Below are 24229 nucleotides of genomic sequence, written 5' to 3' on the forward strand. Positions count from 1 at the left end.
ATTCATGTGTGTATATACAGTTGGCTCACAGTTTGAAAAGTTACACTACAGCTGCTTGCAACCCGGAGAGCAGAGAAGCCTCAGAAGCAGGAAGGCCAAAGGTGCAGCCCCAGTCTGTAGTCAAAAGGCCCACAAATCACTGGAGGGCTGCTGGTACAAGCCCCAGAGTCCTGGAGTCATGTATCCAAGGGAGCAGGAAACCTGAAGCTCAGGAAGAACCGGTCTTCCTCTTTGGCGTTCCGGTTCCGTGTGAGCCTGTCCCGAACCACCCCCACCCCCACCCCAGATTGGATGGTGAATGGTGCCTGCCCACACTGAGGATGGGTCTGCTCTTGTGTTTGCTCACTGATATGCCAGTCTTCTTTGGAAACAACCTCACAGACATGTTCAGAAGTAAAGATTTTCCAATTCTCTAAGCATCCTTCAACCCAGTCAAGTTGACACTCAAAGTTAACCATCACAGGGACTGAATGTTACCAGAGTCCTAAGCCAAAGGCCTGACTCTGGGGCTCTAACAAATCAGGTCTCCACTAGCCCCAAACAGCAGGTGGAAAAAGTAATGGTGATGAGCAGTGATTAGTGCCACTACCCTGGGAAGATGGGACTGTGTCCTCAGCCCTGTCTTCCAGGGGTTGGCAGTGGCTTTGAGGCCTAATAGACATGGGAATGGAGGCTCTGCTCAGCTGCTGAAGCAGGGGACCTTGATGAGGTGTGGTCTGTCCATCATTATCTCAGGACTGGCTGGGGGGTCTTGTCAGAGATAAGAAGTTTGCTGTTACCTGGCTTAGTTTTGGTTCATCTCAAGATGTTTATTGATCAGACCAATTGTCCCTGGAGTGCAGGGTCACTCAGAACAAAGGAGACAGATGCAAAATGGAGGAGGAGGGGCAAGCAAAACTTAACAGTGTAAGTGCTTGCTACATGAATACTTAGCAATGGAGCACCAAGTCACTGAATGGAAAAAATGGTGATGTCCCCATGAATGTGCTCTAAAGGAGGGCCTCAGCTTAGCGGGGCTTCAACAGTCAAGTGCACAGGGCAACCTGGTCTGTGGATGTCAGCCTCTCTTCCCAGCCTCCCATGTCACTACTCGAGAGCTCATGAACAAAATGGCCACAGTGATGGGGATGGAGGTTACTCATGGGCTCAACAACATTGACTTCCTCTCACCAAGGCGGACCTGGCCACGGCCACTGCTGAGTGCCCATATGGCAGCAGTGGAGATGGATGCCAAGCCTTCCTATGGCATCCTTTCTTAGGGCATTACAGTGGACCACCTCCGTCATGGAAGGGCAGCATGCTGTTCATACTGGAACAGAAGCTCTGCATTTGCATTTGTCTTCCTGAATGCTTCGTCTCTGCCAAAACCACCATCCAGAGATTCATGGATGCCATGTCCCTCATGGTATTCCACACCACACCAATTCTGAGCAAGGAACCAGCTTCACAGGAAAACAGGATCACCAAGGGCCCATGGTGATGGAATTCACGGGTCTTGCTGTGCTGGGGATGTCATCTTACTCATCTACTTCTCTGGTGGAATCCAGAGTGATACAGTAATACATTGGTTAACGTCAGACCCCATATAATGATGGTCCCCTAAGATGATAATGGGGCTAAAAACTCCTATTGCCTATACTCTTACTGTTCCTTTTCTGTTTAGATATAGAGATACCATTGTTACGGCTGCTCACAGTATTCCATATAGTAACATGCTGTACAGGTTTGTGGCTTATGAACAAAGGTCTAATAGTGTACACCCCATGCCCAGCACACTCCTGCACCCAGGCTTTGCACATATACGCTGATGGGCACACAACACTGCCCAGTGAGGCATTTCTCAGACCACACCGCGTCTTGAAGAGAGGCAGGGCTGTGTGTGGTGACAGATGTCTCATCACTGCCTCCACCACAAGTCCATGATGTCCCAGAGGCAGTCACTGCTATTCCCTTGTGCAAACTTTTAGAAAATTTTAGTAGGAGAAGGGAGGGTGTTATGTGTGGGCAGGGGAGTATTTGGGGTCTGCCCTGGGGTCTTGAACATCTAGACAACAGCTCTACTACTGAATTGCATTGCCAGCCCTTTTATTTATTTTGAGACAGGGTCTCTGCTAAGGTGCCAGGCTGGCCTTGAACTTGTGATCCTCCTGCCTCAGCCTCCTCAGTCCTTGGCCTGACTTACTACCATGTCTCAGAGATGTCCTTATTTTTGCAAATATAGGTGAAGATGCATTTACCCACCTATATTTACGAATGTTTATATATGTATATGTATTTTTTTTTTGTACAAAAACTGGTGACTACCTCACACTTTAATATTAAATTGGAGGTCTTCACCAGTGTAGACTGCTGCTTGGTTCCGCCCAGAAAGCATGTGCACGGCCGTGCCCACCGTCATTTGGTTCTCGGTCATGTTTCAAGAGGGCAGAGAACGTTGTTCTCTGAACCACACCCGGGAGTGCCGCTAGGTTCCACTAAGTGGGACAGCCACGTCAAGGAAAAAGCACTGCACGTGGAAGGACGCCGCAGACCCGCCTCGGAGCTGGGCTCCCACCAACCCTGTCATTCAAGGGCGAGAGCTAGCCCCGGCCACCAGCCTGTCCCGGCTCGGTAACCCCTAAGTGACAACGGGGTATGAAAGTCATCCTATTTACATTTATCTCACTACAGGTAAAGCGCACCGTCGCTTCTATCGCCGAAAGGCGTGTGGATTTCGAGTAAGGCTTTAAGAACCGTCGCATGTCCAATCCAGAAGTCACTGCATGCCCTTTGCCCCAACATAACATGGCGCCCACCGCAGCTACTTCCGTGATCCCCGAAGATGAAGTTGTCCCTGCCAGCACCAAAGATGGCGGTCTGGTCCGCAGCCTCTCGTCTGCGCACACTCCGCTGGTCGCAGGCCGACTCTTGGTGGCTGCTCCCCGGGCCGCTCTAGCCGCCGCTCTCGGTGCGTGTCGCCGCCAACCAATCACAGGGCGCGCCGGGCGGCCCCGCCCGCGGATCAGCTGAGGGCCGCGATGTCTGTTGACAGCGGCGGGGCGGCCGGTTCCGGGGCCGGCGCGGAGCGCGGGGTGAGTGGAGGCTGTGGGCCGGAGGCCCGGGGGCGGCGGGCGGCGTCGGGGGCGCCGAGTCTCGCGCGCCCGCGGGCCGGCGGGGCCTCCTTCAGCAGGCGTTTCCGGGTCTCAGTAGGCGTGAGTCCGATGGAGCCGCCCGGGGGAGGCGAGCAGCCGCCGCAGCAGCCCTGGGGGAGGCTCCTCCGCCTGGGCGCAGAGGAGAGCGAGCCGCACGTCCTCCTGTGGAAACGCGAGTGGACCATCGGGCGGAGGCGAGGTGCGCGGCCCGGGGCGATGGAGCGGAGCCGAGGGGGGACAGAGACCGACCGGGATTGGCACCGAGGGCAGGACGCGGGTGGGGAGGGACAGGACCGAAGGCGGGACCAGCAAGAGAGACGAGGACTGGGAGTGGGTGGCGGGGGAGCCCACCAGGCTGCTGGGGGTGCAGTGTGCTTTCCACTTTCATGAAATGGGCTCATGTAAGACCTGCCATTTATTAATATATTTGTCTGTTCCAGGTGCAATTCCGAATGCTTCGTGTAGTTCATTTATTCCTTATTCATGGCTTTATAGACTAGTATCATTAATATATCCTTCAGAAAACAATTTCTCACGTCCGTTACTATACAAAGTTTCTTCTCTAAAAATGGTGGAATGAAATTAGCAAATTCACAGTTATGTGGGAATTAAACACAAATCTTAAATGATGGGGGGTCAAAGAAGCCACAAGGGACATTAGAGAATACCTTGAAACAAATGAAGACAAAGAATATACTGATATTTATGAAATGTAGGTAAGCAGTGAGGAAGGTCAGTTTATGGTTGTAGTGTCTACATTTAATAAGATCTTATTTCTAGCTCCTAAAATAATTATTTGCTTAATGAAGCTAAAGACTTGAACAAAATTGCACACATCTAGAGAGAGAAAGTACCTTTAACTTCTGCACTACTTGTTTTTAGACTCCTCAGCTGCGCCTGGTAATTTGACTTCCCTTGTAGCTTTCCTGGTTGGAGAGAAGTAAGTAGTCAGGTCCATAACATGTTTAGTTTGTCTGAAAATTAATATATCATCACTCTGACTTCATAGGTTTTTGTTTTTGTTGTTTGTTTGTTTGGTTGGTTGGTTGGTTGGTACTGGGGATCAAACCCAGGAGCACTTATCCACTGAGCCACATCTCCAGCCCTTATAAAATTTTTAAAAATTTTCAGACAAGTTCTCACTAAGTTGCTTAGGGTCTCATTAAGTTTTTGAAGCTGGCCTTGAACTTGAAATCCTCCTGCCCTAACCTCCTGTCACTGGGATCACAGGCATGTGCCCCCATGCACCGCTGACTTCATGCTTTAAAAGAGGGAGAATGAGCCTGGTGCCTTGGAGTATGCCTATAATTCCAGCTAATTGGAAGATTGAAGCAGGAGAATCACAAGTTCAAGGCCAGCCTAGGCAATTTAGTGAAACTCTGTGTTAAAATAAAAAGGACTGGGAATGTAGCTCAGTTCAGTGGCAGAACACCCCTGAGTTCTATCCCTAGTACTGAAAGAAAAAAAAAAAAAAAAAGAGGGAGAGGGAATGGGAAAGATTGCTATCCAGAAACAAATATTTTGGGTTAGTTTCACCTTTTACAATGTGCCTGCACCTTTATACTAAGATTTGGTGAGAGTAGAGGCCTTGGAAGCAGGCTTCCTGGTTTCCAACCTGTCACCAACACAGCTTACTTTGGGCTAACAACATACCTTTCCAAGTCTTTGTGTCTCCTTCGTAGAGTTGCTGTGAGGATTAAATAAGATCATATGTGAACTGCTGAAACAAGCCTGGCTTATAGTTAGCACTTTCATCAGTCACTGTTATAGCACATTATGCATGCTATTACATGTCAAGACATTCAACTTCATGTTGAGGCAGGGAGGAAAAATCTGCTTTAAGAAAAGTACTTTCAGTGAATGCATTAATAATGGTGCTATCAAAAACATAAAGGTGCTGTATTAGTCTGTTCTTACTGCCATAATAAAATATACATTCTGAGTGGCGTAAACAGCCACATTCTGAGTGGCTTAAACAGTGGCTTAAAAAGCTATTTCTCAGTTTTGGAGTCTGGAAAGCCCAGGTAAAGTCCATGCTGGCCACTTTGGTTCCTGGTGAGGATGGTGTTCCTGCAGGGGCTGCCTTCTAGCTGTGTCTTCATCTGGTAAAGAAGGCACATGCTGGTCTCTTTTCCTTTTCTTAAAAGAGCACTGACCAGGGCTGGGATTGTGGCTCAGTGGTGGAGTGCTTGCCTAGCATATGTGAGGTGCTGGGTTCGATCCTCAGCACCACATAAAAATAAAATAAATAAAATAAAGATATTGTGTCCATCTACAGCTAAAAAAGAACACTAACTGCCTGGCACATGTCTATGATCCCAGCAACTCAGGAGGCTGAGACAGGAGAATGGCAAGTTCAAAGCCAGTTTTGGCAGTTTCGTAAGTCCCAAAGTATCTTGGCAAGAGCCTGTCTCAAAATAAAAAATAAAAAGAGCTGGGGATGTGGCTCAATTGTTAAACATCCCTGGGTTCAATCCCTCATACCCTCCCCAACAAAAAAAGAAAGAAAGAAAAAGAAAGAAAGAAAGAAAGAAAGAAAGAAAGAAAGAAAGAAAAAGAGCACCAGTTGCATCAGATCAGAGCCATACCCTTGTGACCCATTTCGGTTTTGTCGACTCCCCACAGGTCCTACCTTCCGGTAGTCACTTTGGGGCCTCTACATGAGTTGTGGGGGACACAGCCTTGGGTCCTCAGAGTTGTGTGACTGGATGTTTATCTGAGAAGAATGCTTGCCTGCCACGTGCCAGGCACTGGGGAGGAGCACCGAGCTGCATCTAGGAAGGAATTTAAGAACCTCACCCACAGTGGCAAGCAGGGCAGATCATCTTGGTTCCAAACTAGAATGTGCGAGTGCTGGCATATGGAAGCCTGTCTTGAAATCCATACTGGTGATGCAGTTGGCACCTGGGGCTTGGCTATGAGGGGATCGTCCTGGTGGATATGCTCGGTGGAGTGAGAATATCTTGACCACAGGTGATATTCACCTTGGATAAATGTAACAAAGTAATTCCAAAAATATATAAAGTTTATGTAAGTAAGGTTTTTTTTTGGGGGTTTTTTTTTTTTTTTTTTGGTACTGGAAATTGAACCTAGGGGTGCTTTACGACTGAGCTATATCCCCAGCCCTTTTTATTTTTTATTAACGAGACAGAGTCTCATTAAGTTGCCAAGGCTGGCCTCAAACTTGCAACTCTCCTGCCTCAGCCTCCCGAGTCACTGGGATGAGAGGCATGCACCACTGTGCCCAGCAAAAATATGATTTTTAAATCTATTTTTATAGAGAGATTTACATACGATAACATCTGTTTTGGTGTTCAGTTCCATGAGTCCAGCTCCACCTGTCAAGATGTAGAATATCTCCAGCATCCAGAAAGTCCCCTGGTGACCATAAAGAGCACATCCTGGTCCCACAGCCCCTTCCCTCAACCCCGGCTCCTGGAAGCCACCAGTGTGTCCACTTTCTATCCCTGTGGCTCTGGCTTTCTGGAGTGCCATCCAGGTGGAACACAGCATCCCCCACAGACCTGTACGCACTCTGCGACTCTCCTTGGAGGGGTGTTCTGATAGTTGTTCTTTGCTCTTGCTTGTGTCCGTGATTGTTCCTTTTGTGGTGGGTAGTATTCTGCTTTTGTACATACCACATTTTGTTTGTTAGTTAACTACCAATGGATGGACATTAGTTTGTTTCTTGTTTTATCAGAAATAAAGCTATTATACATATAAGTTTACAGGTCTTTGTTTGGACATGCATGTTTATTTTTCTTAGCTAAATACTTAGGAGTGGGATTTCTGTGACATGTGTTAAGTGTATGCTTATCACCGTCAGAAGCTCCCAAAGTGTTTTCCAGAATGGTTTGCTGTTTTTCATTCCCCCTAGCAGTGCATGACTGGTCTGGTTGTTCCACTTGCTCTTTGGTAGGCTTGGATGTAGTCAGTCTTACTTTGAGCCAGTTCTGTGGTGGTGTTGGAAGGCTTTCACTTTCATTTCTCTGACTAATGATGTTGGATGTTTTTCATCTGCTTATTTGCCATCCACATCTCAAAGAGATTATCAAAGAGATAAAGTGTTTGAATCTTTTAAAATTGCATTGTTGACTTTCTTGTTATTGAGTTGCCAGTGTCAGCTGTAAATTCTGGATACAATACCTTTATCAGATGAGTGTTTCACAAATATTTTCACTAGTCTGTGGCTTGTCCATTCATCTTCATAGGCAGAGTCTTTTGAAGAACAGATGTTTAATTTTGTTTGTTTGTTATGGTGCTGAGGATACAACCTAGGGCTTTGCAGATGATACACAAGTGTTCTTCATTGAGTTACATCCCCAGCCTCACAGCCCTCCCCTTTTGAGACAGGGTCTTGCCAAATTGCCCAGTCTGGCCTCAGACTTGTGATCCTCCTGCCCCAACCTCCAAAGTATCTGGGATTACAGACAAGAACCACCACATCTAGCTAGATATATATTTTGGATGAACTTCATTTTATCAATATTTTTCTTTCTGGATTATACTTTTTGCATCCTGTCTAAGAAATTCTCACCAGAGCAAGCATCAATAATATTTTTTTTCTTTGTTTTCCACCACAAACTTCATAGTTTTAGGTTTTGCATTTCTCTATGACTGGCCATCCTTACACCAACATAACACTGTCTTTCATGCTAAGTTAGTCAAGATATCTAAATCTTCCAACTTTGTTCTTTTTCAAAATTCCCTTGGATATGCTAATAAATTTTTTCCTATGAACTTTAAAATCAGTTTGCAGTTTCTGTAAGCCTTCTGGGCTTTTGGTTGGAATTGCATCAAATATGTGAAATAATCCAGGAGAGAACTGGCATCTTTTTTGGTGGGGGGAGGGTGGATACTGGGTATTGAACTCAGAGGCACTTGACCACTGAGCCATATCCCCAGCCTTATTTTGTATTTTATTTAGAGGCAGGGTCTCACTGAGTTGCTTAGGGCCTCACTTTGGCTGAGGCTGTCTTTGAACTTGCAATCCTCCTGCGACAGCCACTGGGATTAGAGGCGTGTGCCACCACATCTGGAGATAACTGGCATCTTTTTTTTTTTCTATCCTTTTTTGGAACTGGGGGTCGAACCCAGGGCTTTGCGAATGCAAGGCAGACTCTTTGCCACTGAGCTAAATCCTAGCCAGAGAATGGCCTCTTAACAATAGTGAACTTCTGATTACTTCTGTCATCCACAGCTCCCAGACCAGTGTTGCCACATCCTCAAACTTGCCATGACCTCCTCCTACAGCTATCTCAGTTCTTGGCCACTTTTTCCTTTGGAAGCCCATATGGCAGCTCTGTGTGTTTTGGGGTTGGGGGCACCTTCCTTGAAACCAGCTTTCACGGGACTTAAGTGGGCTGTGACATGTCCATATCTTCCACTGCTTTGGGTTGTTGGTCTCCTCTGGAGCTGTGAATTACAGGTGTGTGCCATCATGCCCAGTATCAATTCCTTTTTTAATTGCCCTTAATTCTTTAGTATCATTATGTATCATCTTAGACTGCTCTTATAAGCAGTGGTAATTAGTGATTAGACATTTAAAAGCTTCTGATAGTTTTCCTTTTGATTTAAAACGAGAGCAAGTAAGTATTTGAAGATATCCCCTCTTATATTTATTGAAGACACAATGACTTTAGTCAGTTGTGGACACATTCCCCTTCTGTTTTATATTTTCTTATACATGTGCCTATGATAATTTGGTTTTATATATTCTGTGACTGTCATTGCTTCAGTTTTGTGATGACTTATGAAACCTAAGTTTACATAAAGAAGAAGTTAAGGAGTAGGTGAAATACTGAAGAGCTAATTAAGCCCCTGAGTTTTTTTTAAAACTTCTGATAATATTTATTGGACTAGATGTGCATGTGGGCATGCTGTAAAATTGCCAGGAAAAAGCTGTTGAGGTTTGATGGGGGTGGGCCAGACCCTGTCCCTCTGGATTAATGCTCTGGCACACGAGTACTGTTTCCAGGGGTGTGTGCCACTGTCACCTGCTTTAGTGAAGCAAGGCAGTAGTGTTTGCCGAACCCGAGAGTCAAGTCCAGTGTCCTGCTACCCTCTCTGTTTTAGGTTGTGACCTCTCGTTCCCTAGCAATAAACTGGTCTCTGGAGATCACTGTAAAATACTTGTGGATGAGAAGTCTGGCCAGGCAACACTGGAAGATACCAGGTGAGAGTCCTGCACTAGTTTCCTGTGAGCTCGTGTGGCTCAGGAGACTGAGGCATTGTTTTGAGTGCAACCCCATGGCTCCTTCCTCTGACTCAGGAGCTCCTTGTGGCAGATGTACTTCAGGTTTCCAGAAGGGACACCTGGGTGATGTGTGGTGTCTATGGCCCATGCATTCCTATTAAGTTAAATATGGCTCATAAACAAGACTCACAAGCAATGGATGCATTTTTGGTTTGAATACAGGGATGCCCTATGATGTCTGATAAATTCATCATCTTAGTTTTGTAGTTTCAAAGTCCAACATGGGTCTAACTAGGCTAAAATCAAGGTTTGGAACAATACTGACCAAATTATAGTTATATCACACACACATGGAATGTGTGACAATGAATCCCATTGTTATGTGTAATTGCAATGCACCAATAAAAAGCAAGGAAAAGATAAAATCAAGGTCTGGACTAGTGGTTCCTTCTAGAGGCTCCAGGGAGACTCCACTCCTTCCTTTCTCTAGCATCCAGAGATGCTGCGTGCCTGGGCAGAGGCATGCTACAGGGGAAGGGGCAGCCGGGCAAGAGGCACTGCATGGCCAAGGCCCAGAGGTACTGGGATATGTGGTCAGAGTGGTGCACGGGAAGCCACTCCAGGGAGTGTGGGCTCCAGCTGAGAGCAGTGGGAAGTCATTGCAGGAGCTGGGGAGGAGGACGGTTGAGGGTGAGCTGTGGGGGCTGAGGGCCTGCTGCACTGCATGGTCGAGGTCAACACACTGATGCACTGCTTGTTGCAGGTTTTTTTTCTTTTTTCTTCCAGTACGGGTGATCAAATCCAAGAATGCTTTGCCAGTGAGCTATATCTCCAATTTTTCTTTTGAGACAGGGTCTTGCCAAGTTGCTGAGGCTGGCTTTCAACTTGCAATTCTCCTACCTTGGCCTCCAGAGTAGGTGGGATTACAGGTGTGCACCACCACATCCAGCTTTTTTTTTTTTTTTTTGATACCAGGTATTGAACCCAGAGGTGCTTAATCACTGAGCCACATCCCCAGCCCATTTTATATTCTGAGACAAGGCTAAGATGCATGGGGCCTCTCTAAGTTGCTGAGGCTGGCTTTGAACTTGTGGTCTTCCTGCCTTAGCCTTCTGAGCTGCTAGGATTACATTTGTGAACTACTGTGCCAGCTCATATCCAGCTTTTGTTGTAGGTTTACTGGGCATGGCTGTGACTGTTTACATGCTGTCATTGGCAGCTTTTACATTATAGCAGCAGAGCTGAGTAGTTGGACAGAGACTTTGTGACCACAGAACAGGAACTCTTATTGTCTGGCTCTTTACAGAAAATGTTTCCTGTTCCCTGACCTAAGTGAACTGCTCAGATGTGAATCCCCTCCTCCTAGTGAGCCTGCAAAGCTGAGGCATGTGGTGGTTCAGGTGCTGAGTTTTATGCATTCAGTATCTGTCATGTAGCTGACTCCTGGACACCATTAGATCTTCCCCAGGAAACACTTCCTGTTCCCTCTTACTTGGTCCTCCCCTTATACCATGGATCTTGACCTCTCCCATCCAGCAGTGTGGCCACTGCTGATCCAGGCTATGTGTTCTGAGCACAGAGGCCAAGTCATCTTCCCAAGAGCCAGCGCCCATCTCTTAGGAGGGAGCTATGCTTATCTGGGGGATGCGATGCCAGGGTGCACATGTGGACAGTGTTGCCCACAACTCACAAGAGGCTGGAAATGGAAGCACAATGCTGCTGAGGGGCCTCGGGACCCACCAGGAGGCACGCGAAGGGAGTCTGGCATGGGAGTAGCAGAATTATTAAAACACTCGATGAGACAAATGGTTTGGTTGCCAGGTAGGTTGTCAGTAAAGGAGTAACAGGCAAGCTTTTTCCCCAAGAGAATTTTAAGAGGGTACTTGAATATGTGCATTGTAAAATAGTTACATCATTCCTATGAGTATTTTCAAAATGATAATATTGAGCCAGTTTCCTAATGGTGGTAGAAAAATAATTTAATCCCAAATTACTTTGAGAAGGATAAATTGCACTTTGTTTTCTTTACAGTACCAACGGAACTGTGATCAACAAGCTGAAGGTGGTTAAGAAGCAGACTTGTCCTCTGCAGACGGGGGATGTCATCTACTTGGTGTACAGGAAAAATGAGCCCGAACACAGTAAGAGAGGAAAACATACTGGCTAGACTCATCCCCAGTGCTGTGCTAAGGGAGTGTCCAGCTGAGGCTGGGGCATATCTTTAGAAAGTGTTGGCACAGGTGTCTCCTGTATATATTCCCTTTGTTGTTGTGTGAACTCTTGGTGTAAACAGCTGGAGAATGGTAGTGTCAACCACAGTCAGAGCCTTTCTTCAAGAATGCCTCCATAGTTGTGAGCAGCACATCAAAACAGCCAAGGAGGAGCAAGTGGGGCCAGGTGGAAGAACTGGAGCTGTGGGGAGCAAAACCTAGGAAGAGGGCCTGGGCCCTTGTTGGCTCTGCTCTTGGAGACTGTATAGGAGGCAGTGAAGGTCAACTCCAGGACTGTGTGTGTGTGTGTGTGTGTGTGTGTGTGTGAGAGAGAGAGAGAGAGAGAGAGAGAGAATGACGTATATTCACAAAATTGCATGCCCATGATCACTGAGTAGGACAAGGAGTGCTGGGAGCCCTCTGATTTAAAGGCATCCTTGAGACTCAAAGAACACAGGAAGATCTTCCTTGGTAAGGAAGAAGAAGCAGGGGCAAAGGTTCCTTAGGGCACAGTGGGCATAAAACCAGCCCCTTGCCACATGGAAGAATCTTGAGTTTGTTCTTTTCTTTAATTATGAGCAGCATGTATTATTTGCCTTAGTCTGCTTCCTGAGGTCATTCCCTGAGGCTTCTTATTTTAGTTGGCAAAGATGTTGCACGTCAATTGTGTTAGAATCTCTTAAACTGGTGAATGTGGTTACTGGCTGGTAAGTGAAGATAATCAGCAGGTAGATGGGCTGCGAGATGAGGGGCTCCTCCTACATGGCCACCCTCTGATAGGGTTGATTTACTCCTAGATGTGGCATACCTCTATGAATCTCTACGTGAAAAGCAAGGCATGACACGAGAATCCTTTGGTAAGTGATCTTGTGGCAAAGACATGGATGCGTGGGGGACAGTGTACTTTGGTTCCAGCCCTGGGATGTCTTCCTGGGCTCTCAGTATGTGTTCCTTTTGTGCTTGCAGAAGCCAATAAAGAAAATGTGTTCCATGTGACCAAAGAGTCCTCAGGTCCAGGACGGGGTGACGACCCCCAGGTCCCACCTTCGTTGTCTCCCGCCACTCAGGCATGCTTGGAGGAACCACAGCCATCAACGTCGACATCAGACCTCTTCCCCAGGGCCTCCACCTCTTCCACAGAGCCGACTGCCACAGGGCGAGAACATTCCTTCAGCTCTGGTGAGATGGAGGAGGTCACGGTGACAACCACGGTGCTTTGTTTCCTAATCTTTACCACATTGTCACAGACAGAAAAGCCTCAACCAAGGCTCTCCTTAGCAGGAGTTCTGTAGTGGCAAGTATTGACCTGTCCTTCCCCAAGAGAAATACTGCAGGTACCATGGTATTTCTATATTCTCTTATTTCTTATTGAGGTATGCTCCATATACTATACACATCACACAATTACAGTGTACACATCAGTGGTTTTTAGTATATTCACAAAATTGCATGCCCATGATCACTGAGTCTGGAACATTCTGTCACTTGAAAGGAAATACGTTGCTTTAGATTTGCCTGTTTTGGACATTTCACGTATGTGGAATCATACAGTATATGGTCTTTTGTGACCAACTTCTTTCACTTGGTATTATATTTCAGGGTTTACTCAGGGTAGAGTATATTAAAAAAAAAAAAAAAAAAGTGGTACTGGGGATGGAACCCCAGGCATTGTGCTTGCTATACAAGTGCTCTATCACTGAGCTATATACCTCAGTCCTTTTTATTTTATTTTGAGACAGGGTGCCCTAAGTTGCTGAGGGTGGCCTCAAGTTTATGATTCTCCTGCCTCTGCCTGCCAAGTCACTGGGACTACAGGAATGTACCACTAAGCTCAGCAGAGAAATGTATAGTTTAAAACCAATTTTACATGCCTTGTTCCTGATAGCTTAGCTCTTTTTGGCTTTCCCCACAGTTATTGGGATAAAGTCAGAACATCCAGGTGCAGTATAATATGAATGTGTCCTTGCAGGTGGTGTACACATGTATTCAGTAATTAGACCACAGTCTGCTTTGATTTTTTTTTTTAGTTTACTTTCTCAGTTATTCACTTGTATTTTTCATCTAGATTATCTTTAGAATTAGCTTTTCAAGTTAAAAAGAAATCTTTTTGAGATATTGATTTGGGGAGAATTGATATTTTTACAAAAACCAGGAAGATGTTATTTCTCCCTGGTTATTAAGGTCTTTGATTTTTTTTTGCTACCAAGGATTGAACCCAGGGGTGCTTATCCACTGAGCCACATCCCCAGCCCTCTTTATTTTTTGTTTTGAGACGGGGTATCATCAGGTTACTTAGAGCCTTGCTAGATTGCTGAGGCTGGCTTTGAACTTGTGATCCTCCTGCCTCAATCTCCCAGGCTGCTGGGATTATAAGCATGTACCACTGTACTTGGTGTTCTTTGATTTTTCAATGAAGTGTCCCCCCCCTCGCAATACTGGGGTTGAATCCATCCAGGGGCACTCATATCAATGAGCTACATTTCCAGCTTTTAAAAAATTTTTTGTTCTGAGATAGGGTCTTGCTAAGTTGCCCAGCCTGGTCTTCAACTTTTGGTCCTCCTGCTCAGCCTCCTGAATGATTGGGATCATAGGCATTGCCACCATGCCCAGCCCATGTAAACTTTTAAACTAAAGCCCCAGCTTCTCAAAGTCTCTTGATATGCCTTCATTTTAACATAATTACCTCAAATTTATGAATGAAAGAAATTGCAATCACATTCAAAAGGCAAACATGCCAGACCTGAGTGATCAACTAGATAAAGTCTTAAAGCTCTCTAGGCCTGTGCACTTTCACCAGGGTTCCTCAAGTATAGATAGCACAGGTGGGATGTATGCTGGCTCTCCACAACTGGTTCCAACACCTGTGACTCATTCCATGCCATGATAGTCCCAAAGAAGTGGAAGTGCTACTCAGTCCATTTGCATGGCTCATCACACTCAAGGGCAGGCTCTGGGTTGGGTGCAGCTCTCTAGCCACATGCTTAGGTCAGGCATGCCACATCTGTCATCCTAACCTGGCATTTTATGAATATTATAAGGACTTCCTCAGAACTCAGGCATGGGACAGTTTAAAGAGAACCTTAAGTTAGATAATCTTTTAGTCCGTCCATCTGTGTGCATTGTGTTTAGTCTGGTAAACTGTGATTATGTTCTAAGTTCTTTAAAGAGGTAATGCATTCATATATTTGTAAATTTTAAATAATAAAATTTTTTCTGTCCATATGCCTAAGCATATATGTATAATATGCTTACAAACACTAACACTAAACACTAACACTAAGAAAACAATTATACTTATAAACATTAACAGTAGCAAAACACTTACACTAACAGAGTAACTATGGTGAAGACTTGTTGAGCACCTATTAGACATGAGATAGTGTAGTAAGTGCTCTTTTTTGGTTAAGACTCCTTGATGGAGCCAGTCAGGGAGGAGCCATTACCATGCTCTTTATTCTGGAGATCGAAGCACAGCAGCCTCTCACAGTTGTAGTGTGAGTGAGTGGTGGGGACAGGAGCCGGGACAGGAGCCAGCCCGGGAGCTGTTAGCTTTTCCCCTCAGTACAGGGGTTCAGCTGTTTCCAAAGTCATTCTTTTCTCCTCAGCTACTCTAAGTTTATCATATAACATGGTTTGAATATCATGGACTACATACCTGTCATACTGTGATATTCCAAACTAGATCTCAATGAAGACAGAGGATGTAGTAAATTGCCAAACTCCTTCCAGTTATGTGTCTCTAGCTTCTTCTGCTATGCCTGCCAATGACCGCCCTCTTCCTTCCCATGATCATACAACTGTTCCACTCCTGGCAAAGGCCTCTGCTTCACATGGGCCTCTATTTGGAACATTCGCCCTGAAATGTGCACTGTGTGATTGTTGGCATGTGGGTTTGCACATGGTCCACCAGTGCTCAGGGCTGGTCCTGTCAAAGACATATCTGCGTTTCTTCCCTTGTGAATGTGCTTTTGCCCCCAGCTCCACTCACACAGAAATGGGCCCAAATGTATATAAGACATGATGTTCATGGTATCGACATAGCAGAAGTGGTGTGTCATTCTTAAACTATGACATCTTGGACTGCGGATTGCATTTGGCTTAAATCAGTGATACTTTACCAGCATGTTCTCTCATGAAATAGAGAAATTAGAACCTGTCTTGTTTTTCCCTTTTCACAGGACCCGGGGGTACAGGATTTTCCCTAAAAGGATGTGGTCCATCTGTGGGAAGTAGTGAACTCTCCAGCCTTACGTCAGCTCTTCCAGACAGAGAGGGAGCACAGTTTTCTTCGCTGGAACCCCAGAACCAGGAGGATCTGGAGCCCATGAAAAAGAAAATGAAAGCAGGTTGGTCTTGCAGCTCCATGCATCCTCTGCCCTCTCCACGAGGTGCTAGGAGTACTCTGGGCTTGGTGGCCATGGCCTTGCATGTGGCTTCATTTGTGCTTACCCATGGAGACCCCCTCAGATGATTACTGCAGCACCTCACATTTGCTAAATGAAATTGGGGCCTTTTCTTTCCCATTGTGTGATCTGGATGGAACTGCTTGCCACCAGGCTACAGTCTTGGGTCTAGAGGTAGTATATTCCTAATTGCAACATGGATTCCAGAGTTCTCTCTCCAGATTTTTTTTTTGGTGTGTGTGTGTGTGTGTGTGTGTGTGTGTGTAACTAGGGTTGAACCCACGGCTTTGTGCATGCTGGACAGTGCTCTGCCACCGAGCTGCAACCCCAACTTATTTTTCATTTTTAGAAGAGTCTCTCTAAAGTCTCAGATTGGCCTTGAACTTGCAATCCTCTTGCCTCAGCCTCCTAAGACTTATAGATGTGCACCACAATGCCCTGCTTTGATGTTGTCTTAGATGATAGTTTGAGCCTTCACATTGAAGATGATTTAGAGAAAAAATGTCTGTACTTTAAAAGCCAAAATTTAAGAGATTATTTTTAAGATGTGGAAATGTGGTGGGTAATGCTAGCTGTGCAACAGGCCCAGGGTACTACGGGACCCAGGAAGTTGGTCTTTGGGAGAAATGGAGCTATGTGAAGACTGGGGAGTTAGTTAATCAACTTGGGGAAGGCGTGGGAAAAATCAGCAGCAGTTTTATAGCAAAAAATACACACATATAAAAACGAGGCAATTATATAACTCCAGAAAGATGAAAAAATGTGTAAATCAGAAAAGGTAATTTTGGTATATTGCTCCGCCCAGCAGAGAATGCTTACATAAATACAATGAAAGCCATTTGCTGCAGTTAACCCACAGTCCTGTTAGATAATATTGGGAAGAAGGTTTCAGGGGCCTAAACACCTTCCTGTGTTGGTAGATATCAGGTGATGATTTCTAAAATGGGTAAATCAAGGCTGCAGATGTAGCTCAGTGATAAAGCATTTGCCTAATGTGAGTGGCCCAGAGTTCAATTTCTAGCACTAAATAAAACAAAATTAATAAGTCAATGTAGCATTATAATTTAAATACATGGAAATGAATACCAAAAGGTGCAGTAAAAGACGTGGAAGTGGTTTCTTCACCTGGTGAAATTGCAGTGAAGGCAGGCTGGGCTGAGGTGACTACATTCTTCTATATGACTTAAGTTGCATGTTTAATATTTCTTTAAAAATAAAAATTACCGGGCATGTGGCACACAGGCCTCTATAGTCCCAGCAACTTGGGAGGCTGAGACAGGAGGGTCACAAGTTCAAAGCTAGCCTAGACAACTTAGCTAGACTCTGTCTCAAAATAAAAAATAAGAAAACGGTGTAGCTCAGTGGTCCAGTACCCTGGGGTCAAACCTCAGTACCAAAATAAATAAATTAATTGACCTGTGACAACCAACATCTGAGCTTATACCTGAGCAATAGAAACATAACAGGAGAAGGAGCATCTTAAAGCCACTGGTGCCATCTTAGTCTTGTTTTCTAGCATGTTCCTGTGTACTCAGGCATCATACTTTTTCATTTGTTTTTTTAAAAAATTACATTTATACAAATACTATTTAACATGGGCTGGGGATGTGGCTCAAGCGGTAGCGCGCTCGCCTGGCATGCGTGTGGCCCGGGTTCGATCCTCAGCACCACATACAAACAAAGATGTTGTGTGCGCCGAAAAGTAAAAAATAAATAAATATTAAAATTCTTTCTCTCTCTCTTTCTCTCTCTCCTAAAAAAAAAAAAAAAGACAAATACTATTTAACAGCTGGCCCATCTCTCTCTCTCTCTCTCTTTCTTCCTCTATCCAGGGGTACTTAACCACTGAGCCACATCACCAGTCTTTTGTATTTTTTATTTTGAGACAGGGTCTCACTAAGCTGTTAGGGTCTTGCTAAATTGCTCAGGCTGGCTTTGAACTTGCATGCCTTCTACCTCCCAACTTGCTGGGATTACAGGTCTGTGGTCCCTAACCCAAGCCTCTCAGCCTGCACCCCACCACCACCACCTTTTTTTTTTTTTTTTTTTTTGAGGTAGAGTCTTGCTGTGCTTCCCTGGCTGGCTTTGATTTCCTGAGCTCACGTGACCCTCCTGACTCTGCCTCCCAAGTAGCTGGTACTATAGACATGCACCTAGCTTATCCTTTCTTTCTTAGCTATACATCGTGTGTGTCATTTTATGTCAGAAACTGTTCCTCTACACCAGAACGTAAACATACTGGAACATGAGCCTTATCTGGAGCCACCCTAAAAATGGTCTTTGTAGATACAAACGTAAGGTCAGCACTGCTTCTGCAGCCTGAGGAGTCCCCTGGTCTCCAGGCTGGGCTCTATAATACGAGGCTGTGCATCAAGTTCTGCTGTGGTGTGCCTGTCAGAACATATGCCTTTCTCTCCTAGGTGAGGCACTTGACCCGAACCTGCAGCAGTTGGTTGCAGACCAGGGTAGAAATACCCAACCTCCCCGTGAGGACGTCAGAGCTGCTGCCATGAAGCCAGACAAGATGGAGGAGACGCTCACATGCATCATCTGCCAGGACCTGCTGCACGACTGCGTGAGGTGTGCTGCCAACCCCCCCCAGCTGGCTCACGGTGGATCGCGGGGGCAGGGGGTGAAGAGGGGTTTGCCAGTGGAGCAGTTGTCAGGTCCTTTTTGGCGTGAGGTGTGCCGCTGACACCTCAGCTGGCTCACAGTGGACCCTGGCCACTGGGAGGAGGAGGCTGCCAATGAAGCAGCTGTTAGGTCGTCTTTGGCATGGGGACTACTAAGGTGCTATTTTCATCGTACTTGAAGAGCTACCCAGGAGACTAGGGCTGTAGAATCCACAGATTTTGGCAGTATTGGTTTTGACTGACATGGGTTATGGGTAACCCAGTGAACCCGAAGTCTAGCTTGCAGACAGATCAGATGCACTATACCAAGTTTTAAATGTTTCCTGGTTAAAGAAATGTTTAACACTGTCATAGAATGTATATCCCAGGAGCAGCCCAGATGAGCCTTCTCTTTACTCTAGTGTCTACTTAGAAGGTGTAGCCTTACCCAGCTTCCAATCCTGAGACGCTGGTTCCTGTTGCCCATGTTTCTGCAGTCATAATCTGCTTTCCTCTGTCCCTTTTGATGACACAGAAGCAGTGTGACCTCTAGTTTCTTTTTATCAACCAAGCCTGATTAAAGTGTTTTCTGTGAGAGTGATGGCTGGGCTCCACAGTCAGTCCCTGGCTTTGATCAGCTTGCCCTTCTGCCTGGGAAGGCCTGCTGCACGTCTTGCTCCAGGGGTCCTAGTGGCCGATCTTTGGAGGCTTCTGTCTGAAGAGGGGTTCCTCTTGTTCTAGCTTGCAGCCCTGCATGCACACGTTCTGTGCAGCTTGCTACTCTGGCTGGATGGAGCGCTCCTCCCTGTGTCCCACCTGCCGCTGTCCAGTGGAGCGGATCTGTAAGAACCACATCCTCAACAACCTTGTGGAAGCATACCTCATCCAGCACCCAGGCAAGTGGGCCAGCCCCTCCGCAGACTCTCCCTTCCTCAGGGTGGGGAGCTCAGCTCTGAGGAGAGAAGGCTGTGTGTCTCACTGGTCATGCCTTGCTGTCAGTGAAAGCTACTGTGTTCTTTGAATCTAGACAAGAGTCGCAGTGAAGAAGATATGAGAAGTATGGATGCCAGGAATAAAATCACCCAAGACATGCTGCAGCCCAAAGTCAGGAGGTCTTTTTCTGATGAAGAGGGGAGTTCAGAGGACCTGCTGGAGCTGTCAGATGTTGACAGCGAGTCCTCAGACATCAGGTAGTCCCTGTTCCTGCCTGGGAATGGGGTCTTGGAGCCAGAGGTGCAGCCAGTTCTCTGATTAAGAGTTTGCTGTGGGGTGGGTAGCCGGGTTCCTGTGGTCTGAGCTTGTTTTCTGATGCTGGAGAGTGGCCAGGACTGGGTGAGCTGGCAGAGAGTGGATGTGCAGCCTTGCATGCACACGTTCTGCGCAGCTTGCTACTCTGGCTGGATGGAGTGCTCCTCCCTGTGACCCACCTGCCGTTGTCCACTACTACAGGTAACAGAGACAAGCTCTGTACCCTCTTGCAGTGGAGCCAGTCGCCTCACATGGGTCCTGACTCACTGGTCCTACAGAGTGTTGTAATTAAGTTTTACTTTTTCCCCACGTAAGCACTATGTTTCCCTGTAGTTTATCTAGTGACGGTGTTTTCTTCTACCATAAATGGCAGTATCACAGAAAAGGCGCTGTCCCCTGGCTAAGAGGACATAGCCCTAGATCTTCTTCCCCAACTCTGAAATCAGAGTTTTCATTTTTGGCCAAGGCTATGATATTTATTTGTTTATTTTTTAATATTTATTTTTTAGTTGTAGATGGACACAATATCTTTATTTTATTTGTACATGGTGCTGGGGATCGAACCCAGTGCCTCACACATGGTAGGTGAGCACTCTACCTCTGAGCCACAGCCCCAACCCTGGATACAATATCTTTTTTTTTTTTTTTTTTTTTTTTTAAAGAGAGAGGAGAGGGAAGGAGGGAGGGAAGGAGGGAGAGAGAGAGAGAATTTTTTAATGTTTATTTTTTAGTTTTCGGCAGACACAACATCTTTGTTTGTATGTGGTGCTGAGGATTGAACCCGGGCCGCACGCATGCCAGGCGAGCGCGCTACCGCTTGAGCCACATCCCCAGCCCTGGATACAATATCTTTATTTCATTTTTGTGTGGTGCTGAGGTTCAAACCCAGTGCCTTACATGTGGTAAGCGAGCACTCTACCACTGAGCCACAACCCCAGGCCTAGGCTATAATATTTAAAAAGACAATAAACAAAGCTCAAAACTTTTAATCATCTTTATTTGTTTTTGCAAAATTTAGTGATGGTGATCCAGCAAAAGAAAGAAAACCCAAGAATCACTTCAGTGTTGACATTTTGTTTCTCTTTTCTTCTTTTTTCTTTCCTTTGGTTCTGAGGATCAAGCCCAGGACCTTGTGCATGCTAAGGCAAGCCCTCTACCAGCAGTGACACCCTCAGCCTGAGTGTTACCACTCACTGTGTCCACTGGGTTTTTCGTGTGTTCATCCATGTACATCTTTACAAAGTAGAATGTAAGAACCAATTGAGTGTTCTGTAAAGATGGGAGCATGTTGCACTCGGGATTCTGAAGCCTTCCCAACACCCTGCCTCTGGAAGCAGTGCTGCAGGCCGTCCTGTGGTCACCCCTGTGCATACGTCCAGCAGTTTCACCAGGATGACTGTGGAGATAGGCATAGCCAGGAATTTTACCTTGCTGGACTTTTATGCATGTTATCCAGTGCCCATCAGAAAGGTCACTTTAATGCCACTCTCTGAGGTATATGTGAAGGGTGCTCTTTGCCAGCTTAGTATGAGAAAACAGTAATGTCCTTTTCATTTACATTTTTTGTTTACGAATGAGCATCTTTTCACTGTGGCATTTTTATCTGATCAGCTTATCCATTCCTGACCCTCATTGCCTTAGAAAGCATTCTCTAAGATAAGAGCCTCCTACTTTTTCAGAGGATTCTTTTTTACAGTCTACCTTTTTGCCGAGTAGTTTCTGAGGTGCCATAAAGACAAGCAATCCACGGCAACACAGGCCATAGAGATGAGTGGTGCAGGGCTCCCGCTGTCCAGTTGGAAGGTCACTAGAGGAGAGTCTCTTCGGACGTGGCACTTGCGCTGGCTTTAACAAGGGGAAGCAGTGCCTGTGCTGTGGTCTCATGTGAGCCCAGGCCCCTCGTCAGCTCAGCGTGACCCAGGATCTGGTGTGCTGAAGCCTGGGGATGAGCAATGGCACAGGGTGGTGGCCTGCATGGGTGAGTGGGTGCCCACCCTCAGATTCCTGTTTGGGTGGTTCTGGATAATGCCCTCTTCAGCAGCTGGGGCTGGGCAGGAAAGAAGGGCCTACCCTGTCCTTTACATGCAGTGGTGGGAGTGGAGCTGTGCAGGGCCAGAGAAAAAGTGTGAAGGGGCTGAGGCCCCACAGAGGAAGACAGCTTCGGGTTGGCATGGTAAGGTGCTGCCCAGGGTCTGTCCTTGTCTCAGATGCAGAGCTGCACCAGTGCCTGGGGGCCTGCTCCTCCATGGCTGCAGCTCTGCCGCTTGCTCTTCCTGCAGTCAGCCATACATCGTGTGCAGACAGTGCCCCGAGTACAGAAGGCAAGCGGTGCAGCCCCTTCCCTGCCCAGCACCCGACAGTGAGCCGGGGGCCCAGCAGGCCCTTGGTGGGGATGCACCATCAGCGTCTGCCAGCTTCACGGCAGGTGAGACAGCAGCATCTAGCCCCACGTCGCGTTGTTGTGACCCCTGTTGTTCTGGCCTCCTATACTGTTTCCACTTGGGGGACTTCTGCCCTCCAGTCCTTGGCCTGCATGGCCCACTGCCTCTCAGATCCTCTCAGTTTTTATAATCTGTCTCAGGGAGGATCTAATACATACCTGCTGTTTATGTGGGGGTCTCCTCTGGACTTGCCTGGGAATTACTAGTCCTGATTTTAACACTTGGTCCATCCCCAGTCCTCTGCTTTAGGGCAGGTGATGTCTCAGTGGGGTTTGCCAAAACCAAAATAGGACCACACATCTGTCCCTCCCATGAGAGGCTGGCCTCTCTCCAGCAGCGGATGCCCAGTCCTCAGAAACAGGCTCACATCTCCAGAGTTGCCCTGAGCTTTCTCCTGTCAGTTGCCCATTTCCAACAGGTGGATCTCCAGATGCCTCCCAAAAATGCAAGAGAGGGGCTGGGGGGTCTAGCTCAGTCGTAGAGCACATAATTAGCATGTGTAAGGCCCTTGGGTCAAATCCTAGCACCAGGAAAAAAGGAGCACTCTTGGCCCCACCCATTCTGTGGTCTCTGCAGAATGTAAAGATAGCCTGAAGCCCCTAGCCTCTCAGCCAGGGCTCAGCCTGGACTTGTCATGAGACCACCAGCTCAAGATTGTGCCTCAGAGCCATGTCCTTGACCACCCTGCTGCACTGTAGCCACAGTTCTCCTGGTGGCATCTAGGACCTGTGTATGGGACAGGCAAGGCAGTGTTCTGCCGTTGGCAAGGGTACTCAGTACCCAGTGACTTCCCCACTCTGCATGTTCCTGTCTTTCATAACAGGATCCACCAGTGTCTGGCCTTGGGCCGTCAAATTACTAATTAGGCCCATGCATGTAGAATATGTGTCACACACAGATAGAGCCTGAGTGCTGTAGGTGCTCTGTGACCCTTAGAGTGGATTGAGTTGTGATGGTTGGCATGGTAATCTCCCCATGGTCTCCTCTATATGGGTGGTAAGTGTCTAGGGAACATACCATGTGGACAGAGTTCCTGATGCCAGATCAGGTGGTCCCTTTCCCACCATGCCTGCCTTTTGTTATTGGAAGGACATAACTGTTCTCTTGTCTCAGCAGAAATTAAATATGTAGCATGTTTTGGTTTTTTATAATATACGTGCTTTTCCTTTGTAGGAAATATTAGAAAACCTCTGACTGATCTTTGAAATCTGGTTACAACCCCTGAACCAAAAAACAGTTTTTGGTTCTTTCTATTTTTATTTTTTTGGTGCTTGGGATGGAAGCAGGACCTCATGCATGCTAGGCAAGTGCTCTACCACTAAGCCAGACCCCATTTTTGGTTATTTTTCAATCTACTCAAAATCTCTTAGTTTACATGGCAGGATATCATCTGACTCCTCAGGGACAGTCTGAAAATCTCCTGTCCTCTCTTAAGCCTGTCTCTCCTCCTGTGTGCTAGCTGCTTCTCTAGATGTGAACTTCTTATCTGCCGTCTTTCTGCCTATGTCCCAACATGCCTGTACCTCAGCAGCCCAGGATTATGTGTGCCCTCTACAAGGAAGCCACGCCATCTGCACCTGCTGCTTCCAGCCCATGCCTGATCGGAGAGCGGAGCGGGAGCAGGACCCACGTGTGGCCCCTCAGCAATGTGAGTAGGCCAGGCTGCCTGCGGTGCCCCTGGCTCATGTTTCAGATGTGTTGACCTTGTGTGAGGTGTGAAGTAAGATGTAATGTCGTTTCTTCCACACCCCCACCCCAATACTGGAGGTTGAACCCAGGAGCTTGTACTTGCTGGCTAAATGGCCCACCACTGAGCTGCATCCCCCTCTTTTTATGTTTTATTTCATCGCACAGTCTGGCCAAGCTGAGATGTGATGTCTCAGTGGGGTTTGCCAAAACCAAAATGACCTGAAGCATGGGACCCTCCTGCAGCAGCCCCCTGAGCTGCTGGGATCATAGGTGTTGACCCCATGTGACTATGTTGAACT

General features: G+C 46.7%; 1 protein-coding gene across 6 annotated transcripts in view; it reads left to right on the plus strand.

Annotated features, from left to right (window-relative positions):
* Chfr (checkpoint with forkhead and ring finger domains) overlaps nt 1-24229 on the plus strand; it is a 45971-nt gene that overhangs the window by 13493 nt on the left and 8249 nt on the right. The window contains exons 2-13 of one of the 6 annotated variants that reach the window (XM_046445882.2): nt 2671-3071; nt 3190-3330; nt 9207-9306; nt 11359-11468; nt 12335-12394; nt 12504-12716; nt 15716-15883; nt 18361-18520; nt 19294-19448; nt 19580-19742; nt 22080-22225; nt 23770-23889. In XM_046445882.2, coding sequence (XP_046301838.1) covers nt 3201-3330; nt 9207-9306; nt 11359-11468; nt 12335-12394; nt 12504-12716; nt 15716-15883; nt 18361-18520; nt 19294-19448; nt 19580-19742; nt 22080-22225; nt 23770-23889 — 1525 coding nt within the window. In that variant the 5' untranslated portion in view covers nt 2671-3071; nt 3190-3200. Of the gene's footprint in view, nt 1-2670; nt 3072-3189; nt 3331-9206; nt 9307-9356; nt 9906-10179; nt 10257-11358; nt 11469-12334; nt 12395-12503; nt 12717-15715; nt 15884-18360; nt 18521-19293; nt 19449-19579; nt 19743-22079; nt 22226-23700; nt 23890-24229 lie in introns of those variants that run through there. The other 5 variants (XM_046445883.2, XM_058579740.1, XM_058579737.1 and 2 more) reach the window with 5 other exon arrangements.

The sequence above is a fragment of the Marmota monax genome, unplaced genomic scaffold (genome assembly GCF_021218885.2).
Source record: "Marmota monax isolate L192 unplaced genomic scaffold, Marmota_monax_Labrador192_F-V1.1 WCK01_AAM20220418_F8-fsc00200, whole genome shotgun sequence".
NCBI lineage: Eukaryota > Metazoa > Chordata > Mammalia > Rodentia > Sciuridae > Marmota > Marmota monax.